The sequence below is a fragment of the Rhipicephalus sanguineus genome, chromosome 8 (genome assembly GCF_013339695.2).
Source record: "Rhipicephalus sanguineus isolate Rsan-2018 chromosome 8, BIME_Rsan_1.4, whole genome shotgun sequence".
Lineage (NCBI taxonomy): Eukaryota > Metazoa > Arthropoda > Arachnida > Ixodida > Ixodidae > Rhipicephalus > Rhipicephalus sanguineus.
In genome coordinates, this window is record NC_051183.1 from 40,849,017 (window position 1) to 40,866,859 (window position 17,843).

The 17,843-nt window shown below is 44.0% G+C and overlaps 1 protein-coding gene across 1 annotated transcript in view; it reads left to right on the forward strand.

The window, feature by feature from the left end:
* The first annotated feature begins 4,908 nt into the window (after nt 1-4,908).
* LOC119401767 (lipase member K-like) overlaps nt 4,909-17,843 on the forward strand; it is a 36,101-nt gene continuing 23,166 nt past the window's right edge. Inside the window, exons 1-3 of the mRNA XM_037668739.2 lie at nt 4,909-4,995; nt 12,657-12,855; nt 15,518-15,636. Coding sequence (XP_037524667.2) covers nt 4,942-4,995; nt 12,657-12,855; nt 15,518-15,636 — 372 coding nt within the window. The 5' untranslated portion in view covers nt 4,909-4,941. The remainder of the gene's footprint in view (nt 4,996-12,656; nt 12,856-15,517; nt 15,637-17,843) is intronic.

A 17,843-nucleotide genomic window follows, 5' to 3' on the forward strand; every position in this document is an offset into this window, starting at 1 on the left:
CTCAAGCCCAAGTTTTCGGAAAGGACATTCGAGAAATCTTTGCCTTAGATTCTGATACCTGCGACATTCTGTGAAAAAAATGCTCTATGGTTTCTGCTTGCGTACAATAAAAACATCGAGGGGAAGGAACAAAACCAGGCCAGTGTAAACAATAATTTAGAGAGGGAATCCGGCATCGCAGTTTAGTTAATGTAACTTCTATTGTGCCACACCATGAGTTATACCACGGAAACCTAAGGCGCTGAAAATCTGCTCCGTTTAGAACAGAATATTTTGTGTGCTCCTCTCGAGCACAAAAATTCCGAAATCGTGCGATAGTATTTAGGTAGGAGGGTCTTAGAACCTTCAGGACCGGGCCCTCAGGAATTGATGCTGCCGCCTATGTGGCCTTCGTTTGTTTCGTTTGTTTGTTTGTAGCCTACCAAGTTTGGCACATACCCACTCTGGGGGATTGGCCAAGAAGACGTATTGTAGTCTATGGATGATAATTACATTAATGTTCACCTCCCTATCTCTAAAGTAAAAAAATTACGAAGATAAAGAGCAATTTCGACCAATGCATGTCTTCTTCTTTGCTTGCCTGCTAGCTTGTTCGTTATACCTGGCACGTGCCCACTTTGCTGGCACAAAAAATAGCACGTTCGGTTACACATTAATTTCATTATTATAATTTATAGTTAGGATGAGTAGTCTGGCCTAAATGTACAAATAATTATTGCACCCGTTCGTTTCATATGTTTGCTTGTCTTTTGTCTTTAAACATTAGTTGTAACTAACCATGTTTGAAACTTCATATCAACACTTCTTGGCGAATCCCCCAGTGCGGGTATGAGCCATACGTAGAGGCACATCACCATCATCAAAGTTCCTGTGACACATACTTCGTTTTCGTTGGATACGGTAGTGGGGCTTGCACAATTCCTATGGCACGTACTAGTTCGCGCGGTTACGACGGCGACGCTGCTCAACGCAGGGGCGGGTGCCTAAAATCTGCGCTCAAAAACGTCGTTAGTACAATACATAAAATTGCGGATGAAACTAATGGGCGCGACAAAAGCCTGCCTCTCTAAATCGCTCCAGCAATGAAAGCCACAAAATGTGGCATGAAGATTAATGTACTAAAATGTGGTTGCTGTGCTTTGGTGCTTTACTCCTAACATAAAATAAATAAATAAATAAATAAATAAATAAATAAATAAATAAATAAATAAATAAATAAATAAATAAATAAATAAATAAATAAATAAATGAGTGGCCGACGAACTCTACGCCGGAGCACTCCACGCCGTGGAGAGCATCCGATGAAGTCTGCCAATGGAACACAAGCGCCCTCGCCAGAGCAAACGGTAGGGGGCGCTAGCGCACGTCTGCTTCGCAAGCGCCCAGCATTCCTCGCGGTTCGCGCAGTTTTCGCCTTCACGGCCGCGAGCGGAGAGAACGGGTGCTGTCGGACAGCGCATTTCATCGCACACGCGGTACGCCACGCTCTGCGCACGCGCGGGGAGCTTGCGACTTCCGGTCGAATCCGCCGCTTTTCGCGGAAGAGAGAGCTGCTCCGTGGAGTGGATCTGGCGCCGGAGCTGCCCCAGATCCGCCGATGAAACATACAGGGAGCACTCTCAATCTGCCAATGGAACAGACTTGCTCCGAATCGAGCAGAAAAATTGCTACCGGAAGTGCTCCGAATCTACCAATGAAATTCACCATATCTTTTTATGTCTTTATTCCCCTTCTTTCTCTCTCTCTTTTGCTCTCTCTCTCTCTCTCTCTCGCTCTTTCACGTGTTTCACGTACTCCACTTCGCCGAGCAGATCCCTATGATTCAGCAAGATATATTGAAGCATTGCTCGACCCCGGAGGAATACATGAACGAAAGGTACGTATGATATTCGCATGATTGCACCATAAAGCGCACTTAGTTGCGATAATACTGACGTATGTACTCTAACGGGAGGTCTGACGTTACGTCGCACCATAATTTACCCTTAAATGCCAGTGCTGTCGACGTGCCTGGTAAGCGCGCGATCTGTACACAGGTACTACACTTACAAAAACACGTCGAACCACCTCGTATCGCTTGGCTCAAAGCCACAAAATACAGCGTAAAAGTACTCGATGACTGCTTCACGTGAAACCGATTCCCACAACGCGTGGGATATGCCGAATTTTCCAACTAATTTGCCTAATCGATTAATTAAGGCAATTCAAGCAACTTCCTGCACCCCCCGTCCCCGTCGCCTTAACGTTGGTGTAGAGATGTCCCAGTTTTTTTATAACATTATCATACAGATGAAGGTACGACGCTCTCGAGCAATCTAGGAACTAGGCCTGGTTACACATCTGTGGAACGGCACAAGAGGGACAGTGGGAGAACGCCGCTATGAGGCAACAGCTGCGAATAGGATATCAAGTAATGCGCTATAAAATACATCCGTTCTCTTTTTTCCCTCTTTTTGACGACAATTGTGCGCACTGATACCGTATTTATTTACAGCTGCTACGGTGTAAAGTGAGGAAGGAATAGCAAAAAAAAAAAAAAGACAAAAATAAAAATACAGAAGTGAACAGCACGTTTGACGCGTACAAAAGCACACAAATCTTGACTCCACGTTTCTTTAGCTGCACCTATGCTTCACCTATGGTTTGAACTCGCTATAATTGGTTATTGTGCGTACGTAGCGAGTCGTCACTTCGGCGTGCCACGTATCGGTAACTCTAGTTGCCGTTGCTTTTAACGCGACAACTTTAAAGAGTTCGTTTCGCAGAAATTTCGGTGTCGGTGTCGGCGTGGTTGGTTGTGAGCGAAAAATCATCATCTTTGTCCGTGACTGAAAAATCTAGACAGATGCAAATAAAATAAAATAACAAAAAAATCTTCGCTTCGAGTGAGAATCGAGCCCTGGCCGTCTGTGTGGCAAGCAGGTGTTCTATCACAGAGATACGCCAGTGCTTGGTACTGCACTGAATTTAATCATGCTTCACAAACAGACGCGTTCTGTGTACAGGTGTCAGCACGATGTGTGATATCCCAGTGAAACGGCTTACAAGCGTACATTGCAATCGGGCGTCGCACCATGTGAATTGCATAACGAGTTGGTGGTTTAAAGCCGGCCACCCATTACAAAAGACGCGCACATTACTGCGCGTATTGCCTTACGAACACGTAGTGGGTGCATCGCAACTTCGAAAAAGTATCACGCGCGTAATTGCTACTGGTTTAAAGCATGCCACCCATTACAAAGGACATACGCATTAGTGCGCGCATTCTCTTACACACACGTAATGGGTACACTGTTGTCATAAAGTGGCTGTTGAAGAGGGCGGAAACCTTCACCTTCACTACAGGTATGTCCTGTGTGTGCGTATGCGTGTGTGTGTTTGTGTGGCTGGCTGGGCGATTGAACATAATGACAAGCGAAACAGAGCGTGATGAGCATTGGGCCGGATATTGCTATCGCGTTCAACTCTTAATGGCGAAGCTTAAGCGTCACCCAATTCTTTCTTTCTTTTGCAGTAAAGGAGGTTGGGGACGGAATAGATGTCAGTGTTGTTTTTTACTTAAACTCTTGACTGTTTAAGTTGTTAACGAATGCTCATCTAAGCATACCGCTGCAATGCCGAATTGAATTGAATTGAATTGATCCTTTAGTTTCATGCGTAGTGCATGAAAGACGGAGCGAGTAAAAGTTACGCTAAAGCAGCTTGACTAGCTCCCGCTACCCACAGAAGGGGGTCAGAAGCAGTGGCACATAAATAAGAAATGAAAAGCATGGCATACTGAAGGATGACATTGTGAATCAGTACAACAGCAACCAGAATTAGTACACAATCAAACGTAAAACAGTATAAAGTAGTTATTAAGCAAAATATCATAAGACAGAAGAGAATACAGAGATGTAGAAAGAAGGAAAATTTAAGGGCTCTTATTTTGTTTTCACAACTTTAATTGAAACCAACAGATAATGAAGCCAATAAAGGTATAATTGTGGTGTTTTAATTGTATTGCAGTAATTACGACATAAATGTGAAGAACGTAAGGTGGACGAAAAGACAACTTGCCGCCGGCCGGGACCGAAGATTGCATGTTCGCTCCCTGTCGGAGGCAAGTTGTCTTTTTTTTCCCTCACATCTATATATCCCAATTACTACAACACTTAAAACAGTATAATTAACGCCCCCTATACCTTCCTTCGCGTCATTATCTGCTCGTTTTCATTAAAGTTGTATAAAAAACGTAGAACTAGTTTACATAGCTACAAAAGGGTAAATTACACGTAACTAATGACCGGTGTACATTTTATAAAAACAATGATATAACACCCGTTGAGGTCATATTTTCTATGTTTACACCAAGGCCAGATAATTTAATATTTTAACAGAAGCGTATGTGTCCAGTATTCCAGGGACGGAGAAATGGCGGAGGGGGCTGTAAAGGTACGATGTTCGGAGGGGAGGGGGGTGCGGTGGATGGCGAGGATATATAATCACGATGTATTCTCGAAACACGTGTTGTGCTGCATCCAACGACCTCAGGTGCACGAAGCCCGCACGTAATGCGTCACATCCGTGCGACAGCATGCGGGGCACCGACCAAGTTTAGTTTGTTTATTTATACGCTCACTTTAAATTGCAGTTGCGGAGTGGGAGCTCTACAGAACGCTTTGCTGGCACTGGGATCATCTATCGACGCGCAATAATTCTTTTCATTCGTTGATTTTTATCGCGCGGCGACGTTGGCAACGCGAATGTGTTTAAGAGGTTAATTCTTTCCGCCGACTACCTTCAACGACTCCGGATAAAACCGCACGCAAATTACCGCGGATGAAGACGGCTGCCTAGTGAGCCTGAGATTCGAAGAAACGGCCAGTTTTTACATTTGTCGTCGCTATGACCACATTTCTGCAGGCAGTATTTTGGCTTGGTTGGCTGCTCGCTCAGTCAATGATCATCGGCTCCGAGGCCACCGAAGTAGCTGAACAGGCGAAATTACCTCCGGTATGTTGATGTTTATGATGTATTTCATTGTTTCATGCACTTGGACGTTCCCTGCACTGACTTTTTCGCTTTCCTATGAGCGTTTAATAACTCATTCGATATAGTATGCTGTTATGATGTGTAGCATGGGCGTAGCCAGAAATGTTTTTCGGGGGGGGGGGAGGGTTCAACCATACTTTATGTATGTTCGTGTGTGCGTTTGTATGTGTGCGTGTATATATGCGCAAGCAAAATTGAAAAATTTGGGGGGGGGGTGCTGAACCCCCCAAACGCCCCCCCCCCCCCCGCCTTGGCTACGCCCCTGGTGTGTAGGTTTTAATGCGTCTGAAAGAGTAATAATAGTAATTGTTGGAGTTTTGCATCCCAAAACCACGATACGGTTATGAGGGACGCCGTAGTGCAGGGGTCCGGAAGTGTCGACCACCGGGGGTACCTAAATCTAAGCACATGGTCCTCTTGCATTTCACCTCCATCGAAATGCGGCCTGCGCGGCCGGGATTCGATCCCGTGACGTTCGGGTCAGCAGTCGAGCACCCCCTTTACCACAGCGGCAGGTTGTATAGAAGAGTCACATGCTTTCGTAGTCTATAGTCAGTCACAACGTAAGAATAAAAAAGCCAAATGTACCACTGTGCGTGCGTAAAGTGCGCGTCCAATCGCGGCCGCTTTTTTCTGTGGCGTAAAGGTTGAGAAGAACTAATCAAAGCTGCAACGTTGTGTCGTTTGCTGAGACCAGGGTGTTGGAACGAAATGTCTTTCGTTTCGGTTTTAGTTTCGTTCCACGCAAAAAGTTCCTTTCCGTTTGTGTTCCGAAACGAAAAAAAAAAATGTTCCGTAACGGTTCGTTACGGTTTTTTTGTATGCAAAAATCTGAAGTTAAGGTAATCATAAAAAAAACATTGGATGTGTAATGTAGTTACTTGCCCTCCTCTTAAAGGGACACTAAAGGCAAATATTAAGTCGACGTTGATTGTTGAAATAGCGGTCCAGAAACCTCGTAGTGCTGCTTTTGTGCCAAGGAAGTGCTTATTTTGAAATAAAATCACGTTTTTAGTGGTCCGCATAGCGCGCTTCAAATCTCCCGCCTGAAAATACGACTTTCATACGTCACTGCTGCCGTGCCCAACGTTGCCCGCTTTTACTGCGCGGCCGCCGGCACTAGTAGCAGCCGAGCGGAAGTAGCGGGACCCACAGTAGCAACAACGGCGCTGCGGCAAAGACTTGCTCGGATGGGCACATTCAAAGCCGTCACCAAGTTGCGGTTGGTCTCGTAATCCTCAGTACGAAAGTGCAGCGAGCACACACGCAGAGGTTTTGACTGTTTAGCACACGGGCGCAATGGCATGACACTAAGCCACTTCGAGCGTAAGGGTTCATTCCGCGGCACCCAGTAAAAAGACACCGGTTTCCTTGCTGCAGCACTGGCGTTGTGCACCATTCGGGCATCCGGCAATATCACACGCATGCGGCATTTTGTCGAACTTTCTGTCAGAGCGACTTTCACGAGCGCGCAAAACACGCACGGCAGTACGCGATCCCAAAACTACGACTGAGACGGGCGAGGCGCAGTTCGGCGAAAACGGAACCTTTGAAGCACGCGCGCCGTTCCCCATGGCAACGCCACAGAGGTTTTGTTTTCCATGAATCAAGCGGAAACGAACAAGCAGCATTTTATTACGTCTTTTGATGCTCGGAATGTCCTTTTTTTACTGCTGCTAGTTTGATTACTAGTGATTTATTGTAGGCCGACTTCCCTACGTCATCGGGATCACTTCGAAAATGTCCCACTCGTGGCGCTCATCATGTGATACATTTAGCTTAATTTCTCGGTAAGTAGGGCACTGCTGTTGATAATATTGCCGTTTTAGAAGTTGTCGTACATTGGGATTTCACTCTGACATAAATTGTTATTTTCCTTTAGTGTCCCTTTAAAGTGGGACAGGGATAAAACACGCTCTTCCGACGTTCTTCAGAGGAGCGGAAGTAACTGTACCACGAATTCCTACCAACTAGCACAAAGCAGTATACCCTTCAAAGTCACAATATTTGCTTTCTCAAAAGCAAATTACGATTTTTTAGCGGGCTGTATGCTTTTTGTCAATGGAGTGAGTGATTTCAGAAGCAGCACGTCATTATGTGTACTGTGTGATGTGTGAGACCTCTGTTCTGATAAAAAAATTGCCAGGCCTGCGCTGAACACGCAGCACATGTCATAGCGAAACCTGGAAGAGCAGCCATTCTAGAGCCCGTTGTAGACTCTCTTGGGGCAACTAATACAAGTACACATGCAAGGTACCCACTATGCCATAAATCATCGTAATTTTTCTGAAGTAGCGAAGCACCCACTATGCCAATCTTCGTCATTCTTGTGGTACCCCCTACACATCTGTTAGGCATTGTGTGCACTTTGTGCGGTGGCTGATGACGATGAAGATTTATGGCTGAGCCCTTTGTAATGGGTTGGAAGCATTCAACGACTGACTGGTTGCACAATTCGCATTGTGTGACGCCAGGTTGTTATTTTACTCTTCTGCCAGGCTATATTACATATGTTAACACGATTCCTTGCCCGACATGACGCATGTATAGAATATTTTCGCGAAGGAGTTACAAGCACCAGCGTGGCACTGTGGTGGAATACTCAAATGCCACGCAGAGGGCGCGATTTAAATTCCCATCCGATCCTAGAAATTTGTTTCTCATTTCATTTTTCTAATTTCACGCGATAGCGGTTACGGACACCGGTGGCGGCGGACAACTATGGCGCGGAAATCGGCTGTTTTGATCTCATAACAGCTTTTACTTTAACATAAACTTCAACGCCGACAATGCCCTCTCCACGCTGGCCTGCGTGACAGGCACGCACACGTCTTCGTTCTGAACTTGTTCGTATTTATGTAAAATTTTGTTGTGCCTACATTTACGATGTTGGAGGCCTGACACGTGTTTAGCCTGCCTATTTTTGGCCCCTAGAACGTTGTTTTGCCTGCCTATTTTGGGCGCCCAAAACGCGTTTCTTTAATGCCTAAAAATCCGGCTTCTAGTAAATAATTGCGCTTGATCCCCAAAGTAACATCACTCCATTTTGTCACTGAGCCGGAAAGCATTACTAGAGGGTTTTTGCGCCGCACCTCGTAAAAGGTGTGAGCCGAATTACGACGTTTGCAGAGCGGCATAATTCGTCGCTTGCCAATAGGTACAGCTCTGTGCGGGATGAACCGTCGTGTTACATATCAGATGTGCGTGGAGCTCACACAGTTCATGCGATGTACTCCAGTAAGCCCCATACCATAAGGCATATTCATCAGGTAAATTTTTGCCGAATGTTCTTATAGCAAAGTACTCGAGACCTTTATGACACTTCGTTGTTTTGACGACTTCGCTGTAAAACTCGTGCACATGTAGTAACACTTCCACAATATGTATGCGGTTGTGAATAAAAGATCCTTCGTTATGCAGCTTATGTCGTCGATGAATTCGACTGTATATGATTTGCTCGTTCAAGGTGTCACGTGCCAGAACGTCTACCAGTGAGGCACTGCTCATACAGCCGAGAGCGCCGGTGTAATAACAATCACCATGTTTTCTTTTCAATGTGTACTGAAATCAAAATAAACGAGTGTTCTGGCGTACGGCCCCTAAACAATTGTCGCCGCAGAGGCAGCCAGTTAAACTCATGGCCTCGTGCGGGCAGACCACACAGTGCCGTGGGTATCAGTTCACCACAATAGGTACAGTCTAACTAAAATCTGCATGATTTAATTTTCCTGTGGAGACAATCTTATCGCCCGCCGAATAGTTATGCATTACATGAGCCCGACAATATGAGTGAGAGGTCGATTCGGCTTATCGGGCCATGAAAGTGTCGAGACGATTTCAGTCGGCCAGGCCGCAAGGAGGTTGGTTCGACTCCAACCAGTCAAGCAAAACTTTATATCCCTTTTCGACATGGAGTCCTCAGTAGGAGACGCGACTTACTTTTGCCACCTTCGCGAACTACTGGTAAGGAAGAGACCACGAATAGTTAGCTAATGGTAAATTGTGCATTCTGGCAGCTCAGAGTTCATTCTTCTAAGAGAAATATTTCCCTAGACACAATGGCTTTGGTGAAGGCAGTACCGCGTGTAACGAGACGTTGGACGTGGGACGTTTCGGCAGAAACATTGAAATATTTTTTTACCTTTTTAGGAATGCTCGGTGTCAGCAGATAACTATCGCATGTAATTTGAGAGGGTCGTCGAATTCGGATTAGGAAGAACTGTAGCACGCCTGACTGTACAGTAACTAGATATTTGTTTACGTCGTAATTACAATTAATTACTTAAAATAAACTATAATTTATTCTAACACTTTCATTTGCTTTAATTTTGGTCTCCGGAACCATGAAATTGTGTAAGTTTCACGCATTTGTAGACAGTCGATCACGACGCGTGTCGCAAAGAGACATACTAGAATACATTCGTAATTGATCATTTTGATTTCCAAAGGCGTCACAATGTTTCGTGTCATATCTACTAAAGCCCACATTCCCAAATGAATTTCGCTTTACAAAGCCCGTCTACAGGGAACAAGTTTGATAGGTGAAATGCAGGTGAAGGAAAGACGCTACATTTGAAGCCTGAGACGGACGCACGCGTAAGCTTTCACGGAGAGGAGGAAGTGAGGTTTATGAAATGACAGGAAGAGAAAAACACCGGGTCTTCAAGGAACACGCAGCATAGTCACAGCGAAAGCTGGAAGACTGGCCTTTTTAGAGTCCGTTGTAAACTCGCTTGAGACATCTAATACAAGTACACTCGCAATGTACTCACTACGCCATAAATCATCATAATTTTTGGGAAGTAGGGAAGCACCCGCAATGCCATTATTGGCCATTCTGCGGAGAAGCGAGGTACCCGCTACACATTTGTAAGGCATTATGTGCACGTTGTTTATGCTGTGGCTGATGACGATGAAGAATTTCGGCTGAGCACTTTCTAGTGGGTGGGAAGCTTTAAACCACAAACACGCCTGGTTGTTATTTTACTCTTCTACCACGCTCTATTACACTGGGACACTAAAGAGAAACAATGAACCAGTTTAGATTGATAAATTGTACTCTAAGAGCTCTAATGTCGTTAACCTATCTATCATAGGTGTACTAATATAGGAGAAAATGAAATCCAAATTTCATTTTTAAGTATCGCGCCGAAATCTTCACGCGTGACGTCACGAATTTCAAAGTGCACTTATCGTATTTTCGCGCCCTTGGCCCAACGAAATTTCCCCAAACTTGGTATGTTATGTTATGGCCCCCTCAGACGACAATGTACTTCATTTTTACCGATTAGGAACTACGTATGCCCTAGTAGGCGCCGTCAAAATATGTGACGTCACGGCGATTGGCGCGGAAACTTCAAGGTGGCGTCGCCACCCACATTTTCTTTTTGTGCGTTTTCTCGCTTACTAAGCGTCTTCTCGCAGCAAGTGTGTTGTTTTTGGTATCGTGCAAGAGTACACTCCTGGAAGGCAGGGGACGAGGCCCCACCGAAGGTGGGATCTGAGCAGCCATCCAGGCGACGCCCATGCGCAGCTGCAGGAGGAGGGACCGATCTTTGGTGTGTATTGAAAAGGGGAGGCAGGTCCCTCAAGCGCACCTGCAGCAGAGTTGCCGGCCACCGCAGCAATAATCCGCATGTCTAAGATGTAAACTGCCTTCATGCGTGTCATGACAAGTCAGGCAGCGCTTTCAAGTCTCTTCGCTCTTTTTTTGGCAGAGGTACAAGGAAAAGGAAAGCGAAGGAATGTTGGAAGGTGGTGAGTCAGAAAACGCGTGACAGGGAGTAGCATGGGCGATGCTGTTTGACATTGAACAAAAGAGAGAAAAAAAAAGGAGTAAAGAATTTTAGGTAACGCTGACCACGCTGCAGCTTTCAGTGCCGATGTGCGGGGCCATGTGACAAACTTTTTGAAGGAGGTCCCTCGACAAGTGATCGAAATATGATGTATTAATTTCTTGTCGCTTTTCTGTACATGTGTAAATAACCCCACTCTCTGCTCTCCATTTTCCTGTCCTCCAGATGTCCAACGTCTACGTAGGCTAGGATAAGAGAAACTTTCTGCACAACCGACGATTGACCAAATGAAAAATTGAATAAACTAAAAAGACCACGTCAACATGAATAAATGGAACTGCTCGCAGGGTGCTCCGTGATACAGATCAGAGGGGCTAAACTTATTTGTCTAAGCCATAAATAGTCAGACACAATGAAGCTTGGGCTAATTGTCCTCATTAAAAGAAATTTAGAATTACAAAATAAAACAAAGGTTCAATGAGGGGTGAAATTGTTTGTTTGTGGCCATATCTAAGTACTCGAAACAGGGAAACAATGTATTCTCCCATTTTAGTTTCTTTTTCGCTCTTGAAAACCGGCTGCAGGCGGCAGAAAATTAAATCAAAATATGGGGCCTATAGAAGACAGGGTAATAAAGATGCCGTAGAAGAGTCTGGTGTTGGGCCTCTTGGTACATAGTGTGTACACTGTGTACACAGTGTACATAGTGGTACCCTGTGTGTACACGTACACAAGAAGAGAAGTATTGCGACACACGCGCTGGGTGTCCCAGCGTGTGTCGTCAAAACTTCTCTTCTTGTGTACGTGTCTTTAAAGGCTGGGTTCGCCGATTTAATAAAGATACTTCGCGCGTTACTTTGGATCACATAAGAATGTTTTAACATACGCATAAACATATGTGCACGGCTGCCTCTTTTTTAGATCCGGCGATGCAGTATAAAACGCAGTCGATGTTCCAGCACTTTCAGTGCGTCGTGGGTCACCGTAGCGTTTCACGTCACACGTATTAGCAGCTCTTTCATGAAGTGAGGAAACAGCCTTCTCTTCGAAAAAAAAAAAGAATCGGTTGCAAACTGCTGCATACCCTGTGATGACATTAACTTTAGTGAAGTTCATCATTATGTATCTGGTAGCCATGACTGAACGGTAACCTAACACGCCCGAGGTAACGAGACGCATCCGAACACCCTACCCCGGGATCACGCGATGATGCTGGACGGATGGGATCATTTAAAAAGGCCCTTCAAAGAACCAACAGCTTGAGGGTCACTATCAGACCTGCGCAAGTTACAAAAAAAAAGTAACCGATTGCAAGTACAATTGCAGCCTAAAAAGTCAATCGAAAAATTGCTCTAGAGTAATCAAATACTGCCAACGTTATTTCTCATAAAACTTTCTTTTTATTACTCGGTAGCACATATATACATATATAGCGTGGCACATGCAGCCAGGCCTCTGGTAAACCCAATCGGGACAACGTTACCTGCACGTAAGTACGTACCTCAAGTTTTCATCAAATGTTATTTGAGTGGTCCACGCTACCATGTCAAATTCAAAGTGCTGAAATTTGACTCGAAAATTTGAGGTATGAACGTGCAAGGGTCAATTTTTCTGACTCAACTTAATGGCAGTTTCGCTATTTATGCCACACTATAATTTACAAAGGTATCGCTTGTGTGATTGGTGAGACAAGCAAAATGTGTGGACAATCAAGTTTGCTGCATAAAAATTGAGAGAAAACTTGTCGGGGTACGTCTAAACGTAATAAGGAAGACTTTATTAATATAACGACGCTGAGTAATAATTTTAAATAAATTCTTTCAACAGGCTGAGCTGATGCGGTACTTCGGCTACAACGTCGAAGTTCACAAGGTTACCACTGCTGACGGCTACATCCTAGAAGTCGACAGGATACTCCCGAGCTCGGACAGTAACGCCACGGCAAGGCGGACGCCGATGTTGCTTGTCCACGGTCTGCTCACAAACGCCGCCTCCTGGACAGCGAACCTACCATCTCGAAGTCCAGGTATCGCATCTCAACGCGTGCAAAAAACGAGGACTGTGGCCCAGCATACAGATCTTCTCAAAGAATACTGGAATTGTCATAATCACGAAAACAAAACCCATGCGACTTCAGAACTTACTGCGAAAAAGTTGGGTAGTTAAATATGCTTGAATATACAAGAAAACTAGACTAGTCATAAAGATATTATGTATCCCAGCTCTTACGAGGAAAATGATAAATGAGAAGCAGAGAACAGGACAGGCAGGACGCTGGATTTCTCTTTTCTGTTTCTGAATTTTTCTTTGCCTCGAAAACGCTTAAAACGTTTAAGGCGTTGATATGAGTTCCTCAAAAAGAAATATTCGCATTAAAACAAAAAAAAAATGTGTTTCTGGGACGGAATAACCAGTGATTAACAGCATTCTGTAGTTTGTCTACCACCTAAACTAACCATGGATGCTAGCAGATTTTAGCGCGAGAAGATTTAATCGGGGATTCCGGGACATTGAATTCGAGAAGTCGTCACGAAACGAAAAACTGTTATCCGCTTGACTATGCATAGCATGAGGTTGAACATGCCTTCAAATGCAAATTTACAGAAAACGCTCTTTCCACTTGAAAGGAACTCCGTCCAGGTCCAGTGATCGACACGGGTGCCAACAGTTGTTTCGGTTGTTCTTTTGTTAGTGCAGTTTTGTGTTGCAGTGGGGTGGGATACTATTTCCTTTCATAAACGTTTTTGCAGCCTGTGGGCTTTCGCGGAATGTAGTTTACGTCATCATTGCATAAATACCATATGTATGGATAGATGCAAAACTTTATTGAAAGTCCTGAGGTGCGCGACTCAGCGCGCAGCGGGCCGCTCGCACATTGGGAAATTCAAGCCCAGGCATCGGGGCTCTCGTACAGTGATAAATTAAAGCGATCTAGTACACTGGTAAAAGCGAGCATTGTGGCCCTGCATACGGAGTTTTATAGAGGAAAACTTGCAGGAAGCTTGAGCTTCACCTTCAAGAGTAGAACGCGATAGCGTAATCGAACCTCGTGCGCATCGCCTTGAATCATGCCGCAAGAAAAGAATATTTGTGTGCGTAACAATGGCCGTTTCAAACTATCCTAGAATGCACCCTGCTGCAAGGAAGCAAACAATAGTGCGCGTAGCATGACAAACATAAATGACAGTTTGTGACATAAAAATCATCACATACTCGTCATGTACGCCATGATTTACATGGATGATAAAGGCAGCGCTACTAAGTTCAAAAGACAGAATACAGGAACGACACGGACGAAGCGCTTTAACAACTGACTTAATGAAACGAAAAGACTAAAAGGGAGTGGGGAAATACAAAGGTGAGGGCACGGTGGGCAAAGCGCACGTGAGCAAGGATGGTGATTACACAATGCCATATTAGAATCCAATATGGAATATGTGCGGCGATTCAATTTACGTTTGTTTTGCTAGAAATGCCATTTGCCTGTCTGTAAGAGCTATGGACTTTTTTATTGTGAGGTATGAAAAAAAGAAAAAAAGGGGGAGCTCACGCGTGCGCCAAACTTCCCCAACAGCGTACTGTATGCTTCTACAATTGTTCTTTTAAGCTTGTCTCTGCTCTGCGCCAAAGTGATTGTGTCACTGAAATTCGGGTTGCACTTACATGCAGAGCAGTGCTGATCGTGAGAAACCCCCCAGCATTGCTCTGCATGGAAGCGTTTTGTTGAGGCACCTGCCCGCCTGTCGAATGTAGGATACCCCGCAGTACAGATGAATCCTATAAACCACTCCTACCTTGCACTCAACAAATTTCTTAACATGTTTGACGTTACATATGTTGCGTCTCGGGCGTCTTCATCACCATGTTGACCTTGCGACAAAACCCTACCAATTTTTTGGGCACCCAGGATACCACCTTCACGTCATACTGGGAAGCCACTTTTTTAATCTATGTGCTATTGTGTGCATGTAGGGTAAACAACCACCGGATTTTTGTTTGTTTCTTTCACTACGATCCAGTATGTTCCAACTGGCTCCTACACAAGCTTTTCTGAATAATTTACATGCCACGCTCATAGTGCTCTCGAGGCCGTTTCGCTAGCTTGATATATACCAAAATTGGTATGGCGTGACATGACTGTATGAAGAACATAAACAAGAGCACGTAACATGCAAATCATGAATACGATGCCATGTACGAAATGATTTAAATGACACTGTCATGGTGCGCTTCCGGTCGTTTTGTTAACTGAATATATGCCAAAATTGGTATGGAATGACTTGAGTGCGTGACGAACATAAATGACAGTTCATTTATTGTATATACCAGAATCTAGGTTTCATTAGCATGGTATCTACTGGAATTTACATATATGCACGCACGACAAACATTGCCCCGGGGATGCATTACATGTGCCACATAACCACTTTAAAGGCCCACATTTCTGCACTGCATTATTTTCTAGGTCGGCCTGCAAAAATATAATTGTACTTGCTACACAGAAACTAGGTTAAGCTCGTCAAGACAGAGTCGCAGTAAAAAGTAATGTGAAATCTATCTCCAGTGTGCTTCTTCTTCAAACCATAAAGTCTTACTGTTTCACCAAGTATAGGCAAAGCAAAGTGTATGCGAACGAAGTTTCGCTTTATGGGAAACACACTGACTCTTGCTCTCATTTCTTTTTACAGGATTCCTCTTGGCAGATGCCGGCTTCGATGTATGGCTGGTAAACTCCAGAGGTGTGCCGCAGTCGAACTATCACGTGAATCTGACTACGAATGACCCGAAATTCTGGGAGTGGAGGCGAGTTGGTGATCTCACGTGTTTTGGTTTTCTAATATTGTTTACAAATGCCCGCAGTTCATTACAACGAATGTTACATGCAATTTTTAGACTGTAATACAACTGGATAACCTAATCCTACAATAGAGTGTTATAAGGTGTGCACAAATGGGGCTGCAAGAACTGGCAAGTGTCCGTCCAATGTTGGTAAATGTGTTTCCTCGGCAACATAACCGGCAAAATTAGAAGTCTAGCTTTTCTTACACTATTTACAAATGTCCCTTAACCAGGCTATTTTATCGCGAGTATTTGTGAATAACACTTTAAAATGATCTGAAGTGGGACACTCACACTGGATAACATTACTAGTATAGTACAGCCCTCAAACGACTATTTTTACTGAGCGCACGTCTCAAACTTGCACCACCGAATACCAAACTAATAGCTTATACAACCCTCGTGCGATCTGTACTAAAATATGCCAGCCCTCTGTTGCTCCCGGTTATATAGAAAGAGGTGAACAAAATAAAAGCACTTCAAAGAAAAACAATCGGGTTTACGTTAATTAAGTATAGACTGACAGACTCAGCAACACATTTACTTCAAAACGCCGGCATACTAATACTACAAAACCGACCGTAAATAACACGACTACAGCCAATGTTCCAGCTACTATACGGCATAATAAAAATCGGTACAAGGTATACGTATATCTTATTCACATGGCAGAACAACACGTCATAAGCACTCCCATACACTAATCGAATACTCTTACACCGCTAATTGCTTCAAATATTAATTTTTTTCTTTTACCACCAAAGACTGGTACTCATAAAAATTTCCCACCGTAAATAAGGAATCATGCTTAAGCAAGTTTATATAACTGTGATCGCAAATGACTTGCTTGCTTCACAAGTAGCACTAATGTCATTGCAGACTGATCAAACTCGCTGAGGGCCGATCCTCTTCCATGAAAGTTATAGCTTATCTCTTTTACGGATGTTTTCAGTGATTACCTCGTCTATGAATTTGTTGTTATAAAATTGTTTCAATACTATGTCTTGTCAGAGTAAGGTAATATGTTAACCATGTAATATGTTGTGTAACCAAATTATTATGTTTCATGCGCTTTCGCTGATATAATCTCTGAAGAGATGGGCAGTGTTTTTGAATAAATAAATAAATAAATAAATAAATAAATAAATAAATAAATAAATAAATAAATAAATAAATAAAGCATTGCAGTGATGTGCAGCTGCTAATACGTAATGCATAATGTAAAATAATTTGCATCGACACGTATCGGTTCGATAAGACGAGCGTTTGCCGCAGGGAGCATATTCCTTGCTTTCGATATGCTTGTACGTTTACGCTTTGCTTGCTACGTGACTAAGAGCCTCTAGTCTGAACCAGCAGGCCACGTAAAAACAGCCCCGCCAAGTTTCTATGCATCTGTACCACCGGATGTTGATCTTCAAAGCAGCTCAGTAAGCGCTTTGGTGCCAGGATATATTATGGCTTTCGAAAAGAAAAAGAAAAAAAAAGAAGCTATGCAAATGCCTTGCTGCATTCTCACACCGAAACTCTAATTTTAGAGGTCGCAAAAAAAAAATATGCTAAGATTAGAAGAGCGAGACCAATAAACAACTCTGATGCGGAAGCTGCAAAAGGATGGGGGAGTTCGGAGGGGGCTGCATCCGGTTTGCGACACCTCTCACGTTACTATAAGCGTGACTGATTGCAATGCAGGTGCGCGGTACGTTAGTGCGTATATTTGATGCGCTAACTGCACTCTAAGTTTATGCGTCGCATGTGATACATGCATACGTATCTTAATGACTGTAGTTAGAGCTTATGTGCAGCGAAGGCCGCATGGAAAGTTTGGAGTTTCTAGTACAGGAGCAATAGCTGCGGCAGAAAGTACTAGCTAACGTTCGTCTCGCAGAAAATAAAAAAGCGCGAAAAGCAAGATATAAATTACCGTAAATTATAGCATGTAGAGAGTGACGCAGAATCTATAAAGTCTCTACATGGCACAAAAACATCCTACCAGCTGCGGTCAACATTACTAGTCTAGTAACGTTGGCGGTAGCTCAACCGCGTTGCACTGCTACGCCTTATAGGTCATAGGTTCGATTGCTTGCCTCGGTGGCCGCATTTGGGTAGGGACGAGGTTCAACGAACACCTGCGTACCTGACACAGGTCCACGTTAGGAAAATCTAGATGGTTCC